We start from the raw sequence: 21,790 nt of genomic DNA, 5'->3' as shown, positions 1-21,790 counted from the left end.
AGAACTACAAAAGGGTTGCGACTGGAAGGCACCAGTGGTGCTTGTCTTGTCCAAAATCTCAGACAGGACTATCTAGAGCTGGGTGCCCAGGACCATGTCTAGGTGGCTTTCCAATATCTCCAAGGAGTACCACAACCTCTATGGACAACCTTCTCCACTGCTCAGTCACCCTCAAAGATGACAGCATGTTTCCTGATGTTCAGAAGCCATCATCTGTGTTTCAGTTTGTGTCCATCACCTCTGGTCCTGTCACTGAGCACCACTGAAATCTGTGGCCTTTGATAGGTCCAGACTCAAAATTTCCTGGACCCTCCCTTCAGATATTTCTATAAAGTATAGATTGATGGCCCTGAGCCTTCTCTATGTTGAACATTTCCAACTCTCAGCCATTTCTCACATGGGATGCTCCAGTCCCTTCATCATCTAAGTGGCCCTTTGTTAGGCTCTCATCTCTCACACTGGGGAGCCCAGAAGTGGGCACTGAAAGCCTTTAATTGTACCTTTTCATCCCTCAGTTCCTAAGAGATGTCTATACCTTTCCCCACAAGATTTTTGGTGGTTTGCAGCCATCTGTAAAGGTAGGAAGCCTCTCTGATTTAATAAGCATTGGCTCAGTAATGGTGAGAGAAACTGCAAGCAACCCTCAGAGATGCTCTGTTTAAACTGCAGATGCATATTCAGTTCACTGAACCTTAATCTATAGTCAGACAGACCATAGAGCTGACCTGTCCCTTGCTTTAAAGGGCACCAGACAGACCACAAATGCACACAGTACCTGCTTTTCAGTTGCAGTTGTGAACTTCCCACAGAGTGGATTGTTAATCGTTACAGTGTATGTCAAAGTCCTCAACTGATTGCCATTGGAGTCTCTATTCCAAGGGGTTGATACAGCATCTAGATGAGAAGTTATGCAAAATCTCACATAAAAATTGCCTGAAAGGAATTATCACTGTCCAATCATGTCTTAAGAATTTGAGAACAGGAGTAGGGGAAAAGACAGAAAACTGATTCAAAATAGTTGTGGGGTTTTTCCAGGAAAAACCATACCCATGCAGTCTGCTAATAAACAAAGGTGAGGCTCTGAATAGCTGAGCTTGAATCTATTGAAAGAGATTTGAGGGTGGGGAAAAGAGTAAGCAATTAAATGAAAATATGCCATTTCCCATTTGCTTAAAGTGAAATAGATTCACTTAGCATTATCAAAAGCTTTTGCCACTTTGCCTTCCAAGCTGACACTGAATAAATATAACCCTTTCTGACTTAATTTTCTGTTCTTATGGTCTCAGTGAATAAAATTTACTCATCCAGAAAATTAAAGCTTGTGAGTACATTTAGGAAGATGCAATGATTTTTGCCCATGTACCAGTTATATAATTTCTGGGACACAATATAATCAGAAACACCCCACAAAATGCATCAACTTAATAAGCTACTCAAAATTCAGGCATTAAGGTGCAGTTTTTGTGGTGCACTGAAATGAGGTTTTTACTCCAAAATGTACATACCTAGGGAAACAGTAGTCTAGCTTTAAATATCCTCTCACAGTGAAACTTTAAAGCTTAAAAATTCTTTTAAAGCAAGCAGAAACTTAAAATTCAACTTAGCCCTATTTAGCAATTCTCAGAGGTAAAAATTTTCAGGGTATCTTGTAACATAGAGAAAAGAGAAGAGTTTATTACCTACTATACTCCTGGAATTAAGAAACCTCTGCATGAAGTGAGAATTGGTGAAAAGGATTTCAAACATCTTGTCTGCAGTGATGTGGAAAACTCTGTTTATAAAAAGTCTCCCATAGAGATCATTGTCAGAGACAGTCTCCTTCACTGCTAAGAAAGACAGAGAGATCAGGTTAAGAACAGTATTATTAAGAACCTTTATTGCATTCTAAGCTTAATTACAGCTTAAATCCTTCCCAAGCTTGCATCAGCATTTGTTTCTTGCTCTCAGAAACCCAGTAAGGATATCAGCAAATCATTTGGTAGGTAAGTTGCCTTCAGGAACAAAGTCCAGAGCTGACTTTCAAATATACACCACTACCACCACTTCCCTGTGCAAATTGATAAATTAACAGCACAAGCTACCATCCTTTTAATTTTGCCTTCCAATATTCTACTAATCCTGCAAGAAAAATTGGGGAAAGACAAAGTTAGCATAATTTTCATTAATATGTGCATCTATTGTATAAAATACAAGCAAGGAGGACAGTAAAACCATAACAGTTTTCTTCTTGTGGCTGGTTTCAGAATTCTGCTTTTAACATCTGTAATACTGGTAATACAGTGTAAGGGACCAGGCAGACTATCAGTTCTTCCCTCCATACCTATTGAGTAGGAACACAAGGGATATCCTGCTCCATTTTGCAGTCCCCAAAAATGCACTAAGAGGCTCAAATGCCATCACCCATTCCAAAGCCACTGAGCACCCCAATAGCATTCTGTGGCTGCAGCACTGATCTTTGCTACTTCTGCTTCTTGTGGTTGCTGGCATGACTCAGCTTTGTGATTGTCTCAGCTAGGCTTGCAAGAGATAAGGGATAGACTTATAATCCTGGAGGGCAAACAGTTTCCTGTGCCAATCCCAACTCAATCTGTTTATGCTTTAGAAACAAGTCAATCCTAAACTACAATTACCAGCAAGACAAACAAGCCCCCCATCACTAAAATGAAACAAGAAGCCCAAAAGCAAATCTTGCAGCAGACAGACACAAGTCAGGATGGCCAGCCTTTCAACTGATAAAAATGAATGCTCAGAGCTAGGAAAGGTAAGTGCAGCCATGAATGCAAAGGTAGCCTGAATATCAAGTTGTAGTTCACAAGCTGCCTGCAGGCTAAGGTTAAAGCACATAAAACATTACTGGCTTGGTAGCAGTCAGTATTGATAAGGCAAATGCACAGACTGAACAATCACAGCAGCCCCCAACAAAATTCAGTTCTGACTGAGCAGACTTCCTCTCAAGTGCTGCTCCTAGCCTGCTAGAACATCTGCCTCCTAAAAAAGCTCTCCTTGATCTCATCAGGCTTCAAAGTAGGACCCCAAAAGTGAAGCGTGCGTGCCATATTTTTGTGCTTGCACAAGAGATTGACTTCCTCTCCACACCGTGTTCTGCTTATGCAATTGTAATTCCACACAATTATGAGACAGGACAAAGCAAACACACATTTCAAGAGACCTATTTAACCAGTCAATATGCAGTCAATACATGCAGAATACAAATTCTGCTGCACTGAAACATTCTGCAGGAAGCCACAAATTCAGCCCAAGTTTTCAGCTTATGTTCACTGTATTTCTTCTCTCAGCTCAATCTAATTCCAACAAAAGGCAGGCCAAGTGAACTGTAAGTTTGAACTCATTTAACAAGACCTCAGCATTACAGATCTCTCCTTTCAGGGTGCACTCCCCACATCCTCTCTTTTGCTAAGAGACAGGAAGCTTCACACACTGATGCTGACATGCCCCTACCTACTGTGAATCAGCTAGCATGGCATCAGATACCAGGCAATTCAAACCTAGTTACTGTGGTTGAGTGTTACTCAGCTGGACCTTGACATGCCCAAGGAACATGCTACCACTTTAAAAAAAAAAATAAAGACCCAGACACATGATCAAGCCACTAGATAAGCATCAGATCAGCCTCGTCAGCTATTTGTATATGTCTTAGCAAACACAAGATAACCTCTGCCCCAGTGAGCCTGAGCTAAGCAACTCAACATCATGTTCACCTGAAATGCCCGAGAACAGCTACTATTTTTCTGCTGATGCAAGGTAATTTGGTAAGCCAGGGCAACTTGTGATATGCACAAAGCCCACGCTTTATTACCTTAAGGTGCAGATCTTGCTACCAAGTTCTGTAACTCTGAGTCTGTCCTCCTTCTAGTGAGTCTGAACAAAGAGTACCCACAGGTCTATACAACACTTCCCATAAATTAATTTACCTACACTATCTCTATATGGTCATGTCTCTAATAAGGAATAATCAATGAAGTGTCAAGTGCATTAGTATCTATTGAGAAATATGTTTTTTACTTACAATTCTTCTCAGCTGTTGGAAGAAACAAAGGGTTGTTAGCACATACAGCAGTAATTTTCAGAAAATCCAAGCTAAACCTGGGTTTGTATCTCAGGCCTATCAGCTAAACTTTAGAAGCTAGGATTCAAACAGCTGTTCTCCAGGAAAACAAAACGTTTTGGAGAATGGCTCTGGAAGGTACATGTATGTTTAAGTGCTACTGTGAGCTCCACACCTGTGGAATCAAGTAGCAGGATTCATCAAGAGATTGACAAGCTTCAAGTCACTTCCATCTGGCCTCAAAATTTATCTGTGGAAATCACAGATGAAGCAGTGACTGCAAACAGTAGCACAGCAATGCATCAGTGTATACTTTATACACTTGCAATTGGAACAGAACAGGCATCTTTAACCACATATCTCCACTACAAGTGAAGATGAACATTTGTCTACTGTTTCATTTGTTTTAACTCACACAGGCAAACTTGTATCTGCCACTGTTTTTCACAATGGTAGGGCATAATGAAGCATTTTACCTAAGACTGGCTCAGAATGCTCTTTATCAACAAAATGTTTTGTGCAAAGCCAGAGATATCAGTCTAACTCCTGCACTTTCAGTGCTGTTTTAATCCCTCAGCAGCATACACTTACCAACACTAACTCTCTTAACCTGAATACATTTATAGCTGAATTGGAGCTGTCTGCTAAAAGAACATGAGATTATTCTGACTTTAGGCAAGGATCCCATGGGACCCAAAAACACAGAGGAAATCATATTACCCAGAGTGTCCTGGTTCAGCCTAACGGGAGCAGGTCTATTCCCTCCCCCACTACTGCCTTGCACTTCCTAAGGTCATTTTCATCACTGCAAGGCAAGCTGTGAAATAATGTTTGAATGTAACACCATTATGCAGCAGGAATGGCAAAAGTTTTAAGACATCTGCAGTGCAAAAAAAAAAAAAGACAGAAAATGGGGAGGAAGGGGTAGTAAGAAAAACATTGTTATTAAAATTCCTATCAACCACCAACAGCAAAAAGCTAAACACATACCATAAGTAAATTAGTAAGAAGGTTGATTTTTCCACTCCACAGTGTTGGGGGAGGATCAGAGTTTTTAAGAAGAATGTATGCAAATCTTGGAACTGTTGAACATTTCTATACCACTGGGGACAGGGAAAAAATTACATGCTGCATGAAAGATATGTAGGTAGAAGCTTTGAACCAAAACCACCTGAAATCAAGTTAATAAAACAATTGCTAGTAGTGAACATGTTCCAAACACCATCTATTTAAAGATTGCATCAGCAGAATTAACCATTTCCAGAGAACTCTCCTATACTTTGAAAACTAAGTACAGAATTATCTTGGGGAGCTACTAAGTAAGTACTATCACAATGCTGGTTTTTCCAGTTCACAAGATAAAAAAATCCCCATAATCTTTTGCCTATATCTAACTCAAACATATATCCTCCAAACACCAAAGTAAATAATACAGTTTTTTACAACAAAATATATAACTTTCAGTATTTTGATTAAAATGCCAAAAAGATACCATGGCTACTCTTCCTTACATACACTGCATATACAATTTTTTTTATTGGGGGGAGGGGGACAACTAACACAGGGCTGAACCTAATTTCAACTATCCTGTATTTCAAACACTGTATGCCCTATATACTACTATCTGCAAGCAGTCAAGCCTCTGCTGTGCCCATCTTACAGCACCATGCTGCTGTTCTCCTGCAGATCACACACTTAAGGTGGTTATTAGTACACACAGAAACAACACATAAGTAAGTTTGTCATGTTACACAAGAAGAACAGAAATGTGTGCTCTCCCTGTATACAGTAGAACCTTGTAGCAGAAAATACTGTTTTTCCAATATCCTGCTTTCCCCATCTTTCTTTGAAGTATTTCATATTGCTGAACACAATCACTGAAAACAAACAAACTACCCTATATACTAGAGTCCTTGAGGAAATTAAAAAGTTCTCTTGGCCTTGTGTTGGAAACGCATTCTATGCTTGAACTAAAATCTGTTTTCTGAAATTCAGAATTAATGCCACAGATATCAATGTTTTGCTTAGCCAAAAGTTTGTCATGGCTCAGGATTTATACTCTGATTTATGAAACTGGGCAAAAACACCAAGATGCAGGTCAATAGGCCAATGGTGCACAGTGGGATGCAGACCCCCATCCCCAAGGTGTCAACTGCTTAAGACAAGGTAGTTAATGCTGTGAAGAACAACAGTCTTGAGCTTGCCCCTCACCTTATTTGCCAGGACACCTCCATGGGCAGCCTGAGTATGAGCCAGAGGACACAAGAGAAATTAATCATATGGGTAAACCTTTGCCATGTAGGAAAGCTAGTTTCGTTTGCATGAAGGAATTCACCTTGTAAGAGTGTGGGGCAACTGCAACAGAAAACAGACAGAGAAACAGAAGAAAAAAATTCTAAGCATGAAGATTCTGAGAGAGAAGATTAATGTTGTGAGTCTAGAAAATCCTGCTCTGAATAAAAAAAAGGACTAGTCTTAGGGAAGGGAAGAGAAATAAGTAGCATGAAGACAGTTGCTTTTTTGTTAAAGAGACCTCTCCAGCTTAATTTCCTCTATTTATTCAACATCACTAATGCAGGCATGACAGGGAATATTTACCTGCTATCGTTTATGCAACTAGCAGCACAAAAGACAACAGGACTGATTTTCAATCAGTTTCACTGGAGACCTTTGCCATAAAAAATAAAATCCAGAGACTGAAGAGAAATATACTAGCAGGAAGATAAGAAAGCTGCAAAATATCTAAAATATGCAAAGGCCAAAACTTTCTACTGCTCTAAAAGATACACCTGTGAAAGAGTAAATTAATTTGTGAAGCTTGTTAAGTGTGCAGGAGTATGGCATAAACAGCCTGTTCAAGTAGGTATATTTACAAAAATCATAATGCCTGACATGTATTGAGTTGAATCTGAACTCAAGCCAACACAGAAGCAATATGGGTGAGCAACAGCAAAATTAATTAATATAAGCATATCCCCCGGCAAAAATCACAACTTGAAGGCAGACAACTCAATCCATAGATCTGAAAGCTTTCCTGGACACCTCAACAATCCCCCCCATAATGACACCTGCAAACAACTTCAGTTGTCAACTCTGAAATGACACAAAATATCTCCATGAGATTGAGAACTGGCCTCAGTTAGTTAATTGAGGCCAGTTCTTAATCCAAAAAATTATGATTAACAAACAATTAACTAACTGTTCTATTTCTGCCAAGAAGGGATGAAGTAAGTTCTGTTTGCACATGAAAGAAATATACAGCTGCTACTGAGCACAGTATTACTCTTAGGGTTGACTGTCCTTTATTTGCTCACAATATAACCTTGGAAACAATACAGGTCAGGCACACTTTGCTTTAAAGGCAATTTACAGAATCCAAGATTCAGATATTACAGAATATCCACCAAAGTTCAATGAGCTGTCTGAACAACTACAGCCCTTTGGCACAGAAAGCTTCCCCAGGGTAAGTGAAAACCTCATCACAGAAAGTGAGAACTTGTCAGGGGCTACTGTGGGACCACAGGACAAGCACCCACAGACCTCCACACAAGTCTGACATCCAGGTACCTGAGTTTCTTCTATCTTGTACCAGGTAATGAGATGAGTTATGAGGTTGATACATTAGGATCCATTAAGATACTGTTTGCACAGAGAGTGTGCAAAGAATCTGCTGCAAGATATCCATTAAGGTTTTTCATCTTCAGATCAGATTCAGAATAAGCACAATACTCTCCTGAAATCTGAGAAGTTGTTTTTCCCTGGGCTTTCAGTAAGTTCCTCAACCTACTTCACCAGTAACAATGAAGCCCATAAGCTTTAAGAAAGTGTAAGTGTAAAGAAGAGGGAGGTTGGGGGAATCTTTCAGAAACTTAAGAACAGCCTGAAATGCTTCCCCTCAGTTTCTAAGAAATGTAAACTGAGGAAAGAAACATCTTTGAAATTACCACCACCCCGTTGTCAAGTAATTTTTAGTTAAAGCTGTTGGCAACTCTCTACTCACTCCAAGAGAAAGAAAACCATAATTTTTGTTTTCATTCTAAACACCCAACAACTTTTCCCCCCACCAGAAACTAAGATTAAAAAAATATTTTTGCTGCAATTCTGTGAAACAAATAAGCAAACAAGTTTCATAAGATCAGAAGTTCTCTAACTTTCTCCACTAGTCAGATTGAACACCAAAGTTATGTTGTCTTACAGATCCCAACTGTTAAGCGATTTTACCTTCTTCACTATCTGAAGCACTGCTCTTCTCTGGAAGATTTTCATTCTCATTAAGGTCCAAGGACTTTTCTAAAGACCTGCTCCTAACTAACTTAGCAGGTTTCCTTTCTGAAGAGGGAAGAGGACTCTTTATTTGCTTCTCACTTGGGGACTCCTCCACCTAAAACAACCAAGAGAAGAAAAGATATCAGAGACAATTAAAAATATAAAAAACCCCAAAAAAACACCAACCAAACAAACAAACAAACAAAAAGAGAAAAAAAAAAAGAGAGAAAGTTACTTTACAAAAAGCTAGCCATATAAAATAAGCCACAAGTTCTATATGCTCATTTACCACACAGTCAAGTGCTAATTTCCCCTTTGCTCCTCTACCCCAGCCAACTTCTCTCCCCTTTATTTAAATATTTAACTACACCCTGGTAACAAGGAATAGACGTTTTTTCTATGTACTGTTGGTACCAAGAGCTCCATTAAATGGAACAGTCCTCTTGCACCCATCTGCACAGTTTGGGCTCTTCCTTGCTTCAACATTAGCATTTATAAATTCAATAACCTTTGTATTCATCAGGTTACATTTTCCTAACAATTTAGCAAGAGGCCAACAACCCAGAGGGGAAACACAATGAAACAGGCAGGGTGCCCTTCTCTTTCAGCAAGATTAGATTACCCCAACTGCATATTTGAGAAGTTATTTTGTAGGACACCATCATCCTTTGAAAAAAGTTTTAAAATACTGTCTATAGTCATCCTAACTATAAAACGTTACTTCTCACAAACAAAGCAATGGACTATCATTTGCCATCTCCAATATATAAGGAGGAAGGAAATCCCCCTGAACATCAGTCACTGAATCAATGATACAGCTCTTACCCTTCAACAAGAACTGCCAGCTAAGAATATATCTCATTGCACACTTAAAGTCAATCTCCAGGGAAACTGTATGGACAGTTTGTGTATCTCAAAACGCCACCCAAGGCTACCAGCTTTGAATCAGCTTTCACTCTAAACCTCTCCTCAATCCTCACTGTCACCAGTGGAACATCAGGGACCAAGATGCAGTGACCAGAAGAGCAGTGCATGGACCATGGTAAATATATGATCAGGCCTCCTCAAGTGAGTTTTTGATTCATCTGCAAAAAAATCTTCTCTAAAGATTATTCAGCATTGACTCAAGAAAGGAAAAGCATCCACCACTTGATCAGTCTTCATGTACTTCTCATACTTCTTGTTTTTTCCAAAATAAAACCCTGTCACTTTTTTGTGCAACCAAGGGCTATTAGGAGGTAGGTGGCTGGAAAAAAGGCATAAATCTGATGGCAGAATAAGCAGACAAAAGTACTCCTTCAGGGTCAAAACCTTAAGAAGGAAGACTGAATCAGAAAAACAGATCAGTTAACAAATACTCCTATTGAGAGAAGCTGCCATGCAAGTTATACACAGTCATGTAACAGGATCTAGAACAGAAACAACATTAAATGTCAAAATACCAATACAGATGGAAGTAAAAAAGGAGCTAGTTGTGACAGAACAGTCAAACTTGTCACACTGATCCAGCACAAACCCAAGGAACTCTCACAGCATTTTAACAACAATCATGGATCTAGTAAAGTGGGGCTCCCACCAGCAGCATAAGAGCAGCCCACTATGCCATGAGCAGAGCAGGAAAGCCAGGCTCAAGTCAGAAGACAAAAGCAACAGCTCCTAGAAAAAAAAAGCTTTTCATAATGTCATTGAAGAATAAGAGATTAAAGCTGGGGCTTTCATAATAACTGATAGAGTTTAACACAGACTTCATGGGGTTGATTAGCATTTGTTTAAGGGTTTTTTCACACTAAAGAGTAAATATTTTAAGATCTGTCAGCTGGAATTAAAGATGTATAATTTATTCCCTATTGTACATTTATCTCCTGAGCTAGTCCAGTACTGCTAAGCTCTGTGCAAAGGCTTTTTTGGTTTTCAGCCTGTGGACAGCAAGATATGAGAATGGAAGGTCTCTCTACAGAGGGTGGAACAAAAACAGACAACGAGGAGACTCCCACATTCACATGTACTGAGAGGCAGATGAGTCATGACTGGTGTTCCATAAAGACTTTCCTCAATCAACTGCAGACAGCCATTAACAATATGTTTTTCAAGATGGGCCAAATACTAGACCCATCCCTCCACTATTCAGATCTTCCAGAGCTTTAGGACTTTGTCTATGTTTTTTACTAGTCTTTGTCAGAGCAGTAAAGGGGTGTTTAAGACTGTTTCCCTCCAGTCTTTGGAAGGTGGTTAAGTGTGCTTTGTGTCAACACTGTGATGGCTTCTGATAAATACATTCTAAGCACTACTGCCTCCTCCTACTGCTCTTGTGGTTCTACAAAATATGCTGCAATCCTGGGGCTGTGGAGAGAGCATGGACATTCTTGAGTAATGCCAAGTGACACATACAGCTAAACAAAATCATTGTACATTTAAGCTAACCTGGAACAGTAAGCTAAACAGTTTAGTTACACATTTATTAAGACTGCACTTTTACACTATAATTAAGACTTTTCAGAGACAGTTTATTCAATGCAGAATCCTGGCATTTTTACAGACCAAATCCCCAGGCATTCCTCCTTACCAAGATGCCCAATCAGATTTAGCACCTGCAAGAGACATCTTGGGGTGTGGCTTCTTTTCCAGGCACAGCAATTATTTTTAAATGGCTTGTTCTTGCACAAATAAGATTTAAGAGTCCAAACTAAGGCTACCTGTGTAGATTTTTTGTTATCCCAAACAGCCCAAATTTCAGCAGCACCCTCAGTTCTCTCAGGTCTCCCTTACAACTCCAAAAATCTTGTTTTATACTGCTACAGCTTCCATGAGGAACTCAAGCAACTAAGCTTTTAACATCTGAGAAACACCAATACTGTTTGCTGGATGAGTCTCTAGCCATTAACTTGGATTTTGGCAAAACTATGTGAGTCCTATTTAACCTCCAGATCAGTTTTAACAAGTGACAAAAGCCAAAAGATTTAAATGGTAGTAAAAACTATTAAAATAATTTCCTTTCTTCCTTCCCCAAATTCTCCAAAGCAAAACTGGCAATTAAGTGCCCAGCACAAGTGAAACACTAAAAATGCATTAGTGGTTTATTTTCTTTTCCAAGATGTTTGGGATATCTAATAACCAAGAGAAAACAACTGCAATTTTTAGGACTATAGCCACACAGGAACCCCAGAAACTGTGCTAGACACTGTGCCCATCTCAGGTATTACTACTAATGCACTTGCTGTTCACACCAGCCAAACACATTCACAAATTCATACAATATGAGTGAACATGAGTGAGGCATTCATGCTTGTTCAGTTGTACTAACCCAATGCATCAAGATGAAATTCATCCTTATTATAGCAAGTGTGGGGGTTTTCCCCTTCCTTCTAAAGCATTAAAAAAAGGTTTCATATAATCACAACAGCAGACTAAGTGACATTTGAAGGCAAGGATGACAAAGTGTAACCACCCTTTACTAAGCCCTATGCATAGGAGAGTCATAATATAGGAGGAGATATCTTTTTAAAGGACAAATAACACAAGCAAGAAAGCATTGAAGGTGAAAAAGGCATTACTTTCAAAAAGCACTTTGGTAAAACAAATATGGTCCCCTCGGGAACTAGATAACAAAAACCAAGAAATCTTGTTTTTAAAGGAAAAATTAAAAACAGACCAGGGCATAAGCCTCAACACTGTAGCCAGGCTGTGCAGCAAATTAGTGACAGCACTGCTAAAGCTCCCACCAACAATATTCTCTCATGCAGAATTTTGCTCATTTTCAAATTTAAGAAACATTTTTGATTTCTCAAAGACCTCTTTGGAAGTTACAATCTCCATTCATTCTATGCTTATAGATATACAAGTTAAGCATATATGCTTATCAGCTACAAGCAGCAAGAAAGGCTGTGTCAGCACTTACTCCTGGCAATATGTGTCTGCTGAGTGACTCTCCTTCTGTTTGAAGCGTGGGCTCACGAACTAAACCAATCATTTTGGGTAGCTTTTCATCCCTTTCTCCAGAATCATCACATATGCTGGATCTGTTCAAACCAAGAAGGAAGATACCTTTGGAGATATAAGTGCTGAGAAATCCAAGAAAGCATCTCATGCGATTTTGGCTGAAAACTGGCTGTTCAGATAACATTAAAAACATTAAAAGCCAATTCACTCTTCCCACATACAACTCATCAACATCAAGTCATTTTCCTCATTCCAGCCACCTCTCAGAAGATTCAGCTTCTGATCATAAGGTTAATAAAACCAAGAAAGTGAGTGCTGTAGGAAATGAGGAAACAAATACAGCTTATGATTAATTTGCAAAGAAAATGTTTTAAGGAAGTGTCATAAAATAATTTTTCCCTGCATTGCATATTCTGAGATTGCAAATTTGTGACTTTTTAACAGAAAAAACCCAAAACATAAAAAACAAACAAAAAACCCAAGCAAACCCAAAACAAAAATCAAACCAATCAAAAATAAAAATTTCCAGAAAATATTTAATAGAACATATTTTGAAGCCTGTAATGAACTCAAGACATTTTTCTCACAAACATATTAAGATAAAACAGGATTGAAGAGACATAAATTACATTGCTCAGTTTTGTAGAGTCGTGCTTATTTACACAGAGATATGTGAAGTGCTGTTATTAGGTTGACACTGGCAGGTCATAAATCAGTACACATTTGTTCCAAAAAAAAAAATAAAAAACCAAAAATCAAAACTCTTTCAAAAAACCACATCATTGCTACCACAATTATTCCATCTTATTATACTATTATTCCTGTTTCTTAATTCTCAAGCTGAGGAGAATACAAAAATAAGCTAAGATGTCAGATATTAGGCAAAAAGGCAAAACAAGTATTTCAGTCTCCATAGAGGAGGGGAAGAAAAAATTTCTGAACCATAATATAGCTGCATTCTACTCAAACCTTCCAAACTGTTGAAGGGTATACAGGTTCTGACTAAGCACCATCATGTGAAAAGGCTGCTCTTTAAGCTACCCTATGCTGGTCCCCAAGCAGATCCAGGGAGAAACAAGGTCTTCCTTTCACCTCTTCTAAGTGGCCTCAGCTGCACTGCTACTATTTTAGAAAATTCACACACTTAAGTTTTTATGCACTCTCAGTCTGTGCAGTTCAGACCTTTGTATAATCTTACTACTGGCTCCACCTTCCCAGTAAGGCTACAGTGGGTCTTTAGAAACTGAGTTTCTAAGAAGAGGACACTGCTTCCCCCCTGGTGTCTCATTAGGCTATACAGCCTCTCCTTACCGAGACTGCCCGTTGTCCTCAGACGATGAGTGGAAGCTCTCCATCTCCTCGCTGTTCAGGCCCAGCTCAGAGCCATAGCTCTGGTGCACCAGCTGCCAGAATTCCTGCTTGGTCAGCCTCTGAAAGAAAGAAAGCTACTCAGGAACCACAGTATGGGACACTAAGGCACTGGAGGAAAAACAGCAACAAGTTTGAATTACACCACAGCCTTTAACCTCAATTCTGACAAGGACCGAAAGCATTCAGGTATCACGTTCCGAGATTGGGTTTCAGCATTTTGGGCAACTGTACTCCTGTCTACTCCACACTCCCATCACTGTTCAACCAACAACACAAGGCGTAAAAAAAAAAAAAAAAAAAAAAAAAATTCTCATTTTAAGAAAACACACACTTGTAGCCACTACTTACTTCTTCACATGTCACCAATATTTTGACAGACACCTTTGAGGTACCTCCCTCTTGAACTTCACTTGATATGGCACAAGGTAAGTAAGCACCTCTTTGATTCTGAACAAACTGCTTAATAGATATCCACCTGTTTCCTGAGGATGCTCGGAGTACTTTACAAATTGTGGGAGGCTAGCATTTCAGTCACTACACTGGTGTCTAGGTTAGCCAACTGTCCACTTTGCCAAGATGGGACGGAAGGTCCCCACTTTGTATCACCAGCACCCTCTTCTATGAAAAATAGTTGCTTTTCTTCAGGATTACCTTGACTCACCACTGGCTAAGTCTTCTCCTTCTCTACAGTATCTTTATCCTGTTCCATGAATTCCCACAGCTACCAAAATATATTTAAGTTCTTTTAAATCGTCAGGAAAGCTTGAAGGTGAAAGTAATATGAGACACTCATATCTGCAAGGTAAGCAATGAGTTTCAAAGTCCGCCTCAGCTGTAAAGGGCTGAGGGGTGGAAAAAAAGAGAAAGAAAGGGAAAAAAAAGGTATTTAACAGAGCTCAGAACAATACTAGCAATCTTAAAAAAGGAGACACCACACTGGAAAATGTGCCTCGGCCACCATCCATATTGATCAAGGGAACAGGACTGTGCTAATGAGGCAGTAACACAAGTATTGCTTACTATTTGCATGAAACGATGACATTAAATACCCATGCATTATTTAAAGGGCCTTTAAATGATCCTCTCCACCCGCCTGCTTCACCTGTAGAGTGTTAGTTACAGTACCGCAACTCTAGACAGACGCGGAGGAGCTGACCCGCAGCGCAGGGTGTAAATGCGCGCCCGCCGCCGCCGCGGCTCCCCGGGCTGCCGGCGCTCCCCGTCCCGCTCCGCGACCCACCTGGCGCGTCCCGCCGGGCAGCGCCGCTCCCGCTCCCGGCACGGCCCCGCTCCCGCCGGGAGCCGCCGCCGCGCTCCCACTTCCTGCTGGGCGGCGGCGCCGGGGCCCGCTCGGGGCCGCTCCCCCGCCCGCGCCGGGCCCGGGGCAGCGCCTTCCCCGGCTGCCGCCGCCGGCCCGGGGCGGGACGGAGCCAACCCCGGCCCTCGCCGCTGGGCCCGGCCCCGCGGGGGCACCGCTGCCCCCTCGACCGCGCTGCATCGCATCGCACGGCAGCCGCTCCCCCCGAGGAGCGGGACAAACAGCCCAATTCAGGGGACCAGGAAGGGTTTTTCCCTCGGGTGTTTTCCAGAAGAACAGCACGGTTTCGGGCTTTTCAGAAAGCAGCTGGCAACAAGCACTCTATTGCCAGAGATCAGTTTCAAGGTATTTAATCCTAGCGAGGGCAAAGTAAACATTAAAACACAAAACACACAGCTATGAAACAAGGGTCATAGCAGCTAATGCCAGCCTCCCTCTGGCAGGGGAGTTTGTACAGAGCAATGCAGTGCTGAAACAAGTGCATCTATTTACAGCTGGCCTTACTTCCCCAGGCATTCTGTCTTCTGGAGCAATAAACTCATAACCACGAACAGCTACCTACAGCTGTTCTTATTAAATGGCCAAAAAACAGGGATGGGCATTACATGGCTTCAAAATACAACTGAGGTGGACCTTTAACTAACACACCTTCTAACCAAGAATCAAAAGACAGAAATAAAGCCATGTTCATTTCTGTTGCCCAGTATTGCCAATGCTTTGATTCACAGTCACAATGACACAGAGCTAATGTTCCTAATTAAATTCACTGGTATATTCTGTCTATGGGCAAATCAGTCTGCCCTTATACAGTCAGATCAATAGTTCAAGGAAAGCAGAGAAGCTTTTCCACTTCTATAAAGGAATCTATAAAGCTGTTTCCTGTTGTTTTGTAAAAGCAATCTTACCAACTTCTGCTTCTAAAACAGGATTCTTGCACTCCGCTCAATTATTCCTAGCTCAGCTAGATATAATAAGTTCTTAATGGTCACAAGCCAAGATCAAACAAGACTTGCTTTATTGTATCAGAAAGTCAGTTCTGAAAGCAAAGAAGGGCATAAATTTTCTGGGTCAGACTTCTGCTTCTGAGAGGAAAGCTTAGAGAAGCTCTGAAGCTTGAAAGGTGAAATTTAAACACTAATTACTTTGCCCATTCAAGGTGATGGTCTACACTGGGTTTTCCCCTCAGTTCTCTTTGTATACAAAAACAAAGACTACAAGAAGCAGCTGGGATACACTTTCATCTTTTCAAGCAGAGCACAGATCATCAATACTTTTCTTCATGCCAGACAAAGCAGTGTCATGGCACAAGCAATATTACAGAGTACCACCAACAGAAGTAAAGCCAATGATTTTTACCCTCTATGGACACACATAGAAAATAAGAGCAAGATCTGCAATATAGGTTGACTAAAGAGACAATCCTCACCACATACCACACTCCTGCCAGACAACTCTGATACAGAACTTGACCATTGGCAGAACAAGGGAGGGAAACAGCAAACTCTCCCTCTAATTGCCTAAACAAGAAGCTCAGAATCAAACCAAGCCTTCTTTCGTCTCTTAAATTAATCTTGTACACAAAGGTGCAAATAAGCATCTCTTTTCACAACCTTCCTTGAGAAACTGCTGAGGAAGGCTGAACTGCTGTCCAGGGAAATGTTTGCCACAAGAAGCCCAGCTGATCAGAAATTCTGGTCCCTTCTCACACCTCTAGACTTACCTCCTACAATGTCTCCGGAGACAGGTGCAAATCTCTACCCAGCAAAGCATAAGAAGAACAATAGGAAAATAAATCCAACTCTAAGGCAGAGGACTCATGGGAATTGAGACAGATTAAGTTAAGATCTTGTTCCATTAGAAATAAGGAGCACTGTGTTTGTTTGGGATTTGAATGACCTGCCTAATTACATTTTAATTTGTTCCTTCTCCCTTAAACTTGAGGGATATTTGATACCCATAAGGTTTAGGAAAATAAAGCAAAACTGTGAATGGCACTGCTCTTACTGTCAATAGCAGCCATGAATAAACTTCTTGTACCAAGCTGGAAAGGCCATTGCAAAACAGGATTTTTGGCTGATTTTATAAACTGAAGTATTATTGAAAGCTGCAGTGGCCGTGGAAGCAGCTATCTGTTTTATCAAGACCGGTGTCATGTCTCTTCCAGACCTGCATTAATGATTCCTTATTTTCCATGATGCTGGGTCATTTGAAATACAATGGCAAAGTAAAAGCCTACAAGACTCACTCTGCACACATTTTACAACAGGGAAAAAAAAAAAAAAGTGGAATCTTCCTTCAAATACAAGTCTTTGCATGCACATTCAAAGAATAAAAGCCAAAGAAAGGCCCATGTTAAGAGGAAATACCCACTGATTCACAGAGGAACTAAAGCTGAAAGGCACCAAAGACACTATAGTGTATTCTGAGCAAGGTCTGAAGAAGTTACGAGCTACAGAATTGCAACTGAGCTAAAGGGCACTAGCAGTCCTGTCAGAGTAGCGGTGCAAAGCTGAGGGAAAACATCTTGATGGATGAAATAAGTCTGAACCCAGAATAGCATGCAATCATTTGCTGGTATTCTTGCACAGTGCAAGTCACTTGTAAGAGAAAGACTTTAAAAGTCCTTTAAAAGGACTACTTGTTCAACCACCTAGGACATGCAATACTTGGGAGGTACAAGGCAGAACAGCCACCAGATGGAGATCTGGGAAAGGGTATGAGGCTGACCCCACCGAGAAGTTCTGCAGGTGGTGAAAGCTTAAGGTATAATCAGCTAAAGCAGATGGGTCACTCCTCAGGGGTGAGTCTTCATAGCACAAAATCTATGCCCACAAGTGCTGAAGAGGCCAGGGACTGAAAATTACCTCTGCACAGACATGATCTGAAGCAAATGTAATTCCAGTCCCCTGGATCCAAATCCTGAAAACTGGGGATTATTCACCATCAGGTGGCGCAATCCAACACTGTGACACCTGTAGGCAGAGTTATACCTCTGATGACACCTTTTTTTCATAATTTAACAGTTGGATGTCATCTCCAGGTCTAGAAGATGTGCTCCAGAATATAACCAAGCTATTCACAGGCTTTAAAACATTTAGCTATTTACAGAAGAAACATTAAAACCAGCTCCTTTCAGAAATGGTTCCAGAGTGAAATTTGGTTTTTTTTCAAAAGCCTTACAAATTCTTTGATCACCAAAGCCAGGAACACCAAACTGCACACAGGCATTGTGTACCATGGCAGGGCCTCAGGTGCATGAGACATTTTCCAAATGTATCTGTTCCTGACATTGAAGTGGTGGGGAGAAAACGGCAAAACTGCTGGAAAACACCAAGGGCTCTCTTTTAGTATTAGTTCAGTAGACAGCTGCCATTCTAGTAATGTCAGTGGATCCAGCTCCAGCAACTTCAATTTCTACTTTCAACTCCACAGTGCTCCTTTTTAGCTTTATCTAGCAAAGAATATCCTAAAGAAGGCTGACAGGTGATTCAAACACATTCTAGAAGAGAATCAGAAGTCATTACTACGTTTCAGAAGTAGGAGCTCAACCTAACAGAAATTCTGTTCCAATAATAGTTCCAAACATACATTAAAAAGCCCCACATACACCTCATGACCGTGCTCAATTTTTCAACTGAGAACCCGAAGCAAAAATTCTCAAAAACAGATTTATCTTTTAACATACTTCAGTGAGGACACAAGCAAGCTAACACAAGATATGACAAATAATAAGGATAGTTCCCAAGTTACTCAAATGCATTGGTTCCTAAAACCTGTTGGCTTAATTAATCTCATCTTGCATGCAGTCCATGCCTCCTGCTTTCTTATCTATCCTTTAGCTACTGCTCTAAAGTGAAAAAATGATCCTAATGTGACACTCATTTCAGTGTCACAGAGAAGAAACACATAAGGAAAACTAATACTGAACAGTACAAAGCTTGCTACCTCTGTTCCAGCCCTAGGACAAGTCTGTATACCTGAATGTCTACACATTGACCTTCCAGCACCACAAACTAATCAACTGAATAATGCAAGTGCCATTTCTGACAAATTCTGCACAATGAAAGAAAGCAAGGTTACTTCCAGTTGCACATTCCAGTCAAAAGGTGACATAATACATTTTAGCTGGATTCAAACAAGATGGTTATGCAGTTACAATTAAATAGTGTTTAATTTGAGGGAGAAGAGAATTGCAAGTAACACTGTTTTTGAACTTCCCTTTATTTTCAGCTTTTGTTTTGACAAAATGCTCTAGTCTGCCCTAAAATTCATCTAACAAAAAGAAAAAAGTTTAGCTACTATGTGTAAGTAGCACAACATCTTTAAAGCTTTGGGGATCATTGCATTGTTAGATATTAATATTTCGGTGTGGAATTGCAACTGTGTTAAAATATTGAAAACAATGAGAGACAAACAGGAAGGAATTGGTTTACAGAAATTGTCTCTTACAGTGATGTTCTGTAAAAGTGTCAGTCCATTTTTAGAAAGATTAGCTGAAGTATTCACAAATTGCAATATAAATCAAGTTAACTAGCTGGAGTTGCCAAAGTACAATTCCATATCATACAGCCTGGCTTTATTGCATTTATTCAAGGTCAGCAGAGTTATAATGAGCTGGCTGGCAAAGCTTCAGCTAACTTATCTGAGAAGGAGTTTTGGCCTTTTTCCTTGAAAGTTTTCACTGAGAAAACCTCTTGCCTTTTAGGCACAGAAAATGTGAAGCAAATGCATATCAATTTAGCAACATATGCTTGAGCTCATAATGAAGAGAAGCATGCAACCTATATGCAAAGACAAAATGCTCCTTCAACAGCAGAGTTGTAGGTGGCAGTCTGAGAAGGAAAAGATGAGAATTTTGTCTGCAATCTGAAGTACAAGGAACCAAAGCAGAATATCAGATTAGAATTCTAATTCAGAAAGGAGAAGTCTCTTATTCTCTAGAGAATCTGTCTACATTAGAAAAAAATTATTTGGTTTCTTAACCACAGGTACTGATGCAGACAAGCTTACCTTATCCAGCAACACATTCTGCCACAAACGAAAGATACTGAGGTAGCTTCTGTCTCTTGCACTGAACGAAGTGAAGAAAAACTGCAGAAAAAAAAACAAGGTAAAAAACAAGCTCACATGTAGCTGTTTTCAAGATCTCAGAATGCTTCCTTGTATCTTGAATATCCCAAGGTTGTCAGTAACAGCTTGCCACATTTCACATTCAACAAACCTGGGGCTGTATTCCTCAGGTTCCACAGTTTGTATAACTTCCAGTGAGTAAGAATATGTTCCTCAATGTCCACACAGTATATGAAGATACTTGCTGTGTGACTACCCTTGGCATAAAGGTAGAGCTCATCCTAACCTTAAATTTTTCCCATAGGAGGTTGAACAAATCAGAAACACATATGCCTGTTTCTTACAGGCCACAGCTATTTCCATTCTTCTGCCACAAAAGCCTTTTACTAACATTTTCACACAAGATGATGTGAAACTAAAATAATTAAAATATGACATCAAATTATATACATCATTTCAAGTATTAAAATCTTTCCCATTGGAAAGCTGGAGATTTTTTCAGCAAGTAAGTCTATCTTCCTTGTCAATGAAAGTTAATACTGGATGAAATTAATTGAGAGGAAACAGCAAATATGATGAATCACAGTTGCTCCCCAAAGAACAGCTCCAGGTTCACTGTGGAGAACTGTTCTTTGCCAAATATTATTACTGTCAAGGCATTTATAGAAGAACTAATCACAATGTGTATTGCACATAAGACACTCCATCACGCTTTTCAGTTTTTCAAATAGACACTCAAAAACTTCATTTCCCAGCACATGTTCTGGGGTTAATTACTTGAAACCTATGACATCACAGTTATTTTGTTTTCAGTAGTGTTCTTAAAGGAGCACTTGAAATCCAGTGACTTCGATATTTTCCCAGTACGAAGAATACACATCATGGATTAATGTTTGGATTTTAGTTTTTCTTTGAATAGGTGAGAAAAACTCTTACTTTCTAATTACTGTATCAACACCACTAAGGGATTCTGCAGTCAAACTAGAGTTGAATTGTCAAGCAAACATGCACAGGGACCAAACCTAAGGCTGTCTTCTAATCCAAATCAAATTTAAAGATTTGATAGGGAGCTTGTGCTAATATAGACTAAAATAAGTGCTGTGCTCTGGACACTATCATTTAGCAAGAACAGATTTAAAAACAGATTTTCACCTTCTCTCCTTTTGTTGCTATTTGTATGGCATTTGGAATGAGACGAGCAGTCTTCTCCTTTGTCATGAAAGTGATATCCTTCAAAGCAATAGAAATCTAAGCAGAAACACATCAAATAAGAAATTTAAAATAACATAAGACTAAGAAGTAGAAGTTACAGAACATTCAAGAGGAATTCAAACCAACCCCAAACCCTGGAATGCAATTCAGATGAGATCACAAAGGCAATTACTGCCTCCACTTGCTGCTTTAACAGCAAGGCATTTCAAAGTAGAAGCTGAGGTCACTTAAGAGTCATCTCTTCTTTCACATTAGGACTAGGGAAGTAAGTGGTTCTTTCTACTTTTCTAGTGGTTCTAGTGGTTCTTTCTGCTTTTCTTCCACTCCTCCAGCCAGAATTCCAATCAAACACAAATCACAGATCACAAAGTCAATCCCAATCAGAACACAATACATAAAGTGGAACATAGATGAGGGAGATCAGATAATAGACTTATCTCACAGAAGTTTACAATATGATCCATTTTCAAAATTTTATTTGCAGTCTAGTCATTGCAAGAAATTCTTCCTGCCTAGGCATGTTTCACCTGTTTATTAGTAGTTGAAATGTT

General features: G+C 39.9%; 1 protein-coding gene across 6 annotated transcripts in view; it reads right to left on the bottom strand.

Moving 5' to 3' along the window:
* GRAMD1C (GRAM domain containing 1C) overlaps positions 1–21,790 on the bottom strand; it is a 52,072-nt gene that overhangs the window by 7,952 nt on the left and 22,330 nt on the right. For 4 of the 6 annotated variants that reach the window (XM_079322186.1, XM_079322188.1, XM_079322189.1 and 1 more), the window contains 7 exons: positions 21,180–21,275; positions 19,968–20,048; positions 13,580–13,698; positions 12,228–12,348; positions 8,288–8,447; positions 1,680–1,826; positions 776–894 (listed from right to left, as the gene is read on the bottom strand). In XM_079322186.1, coding sequence (XP_079178312.1) covers positions 776–894; positions 1,680–1,826; positions 8,288–8,447; positions 12,228–12,348; positions 13,580–13,698; positions 19,968–20,048; positions 21,180–21,275 — 843 coding nt within the window. Of the gene's footprint in view, positions 1–775; positions 895–1,679; positions 1,827–8,287; positions 8,448–12,227; positions 12,349–13,579; positions 13,699–14,879; positions 15,153–19,967; positions 20,049–21,179; positions 21,276–21,790 lie in introns of those variants that run through there. The other 2 variants (XM_079322187.1, XM_079322191.1) reach the window with 2 other exon arrangements.

The sequence above is a fragment of the Erithacus rubecula genome, assembly GCF_903797595.1.
Source record: "Erithacus rubecula genome assembly, chromosome: 1".
NCBI lineage: Eukaryota > Metazoa > Chordata > Aves > Passeriformes > Muscicapidae > Erithacus > Erithacus rubecula.
The sequence above is the reverse complement of the archived record's forward strand: the minus strand, read 5'-3'. Positions and strand labels throughout refer to the sequence as shown.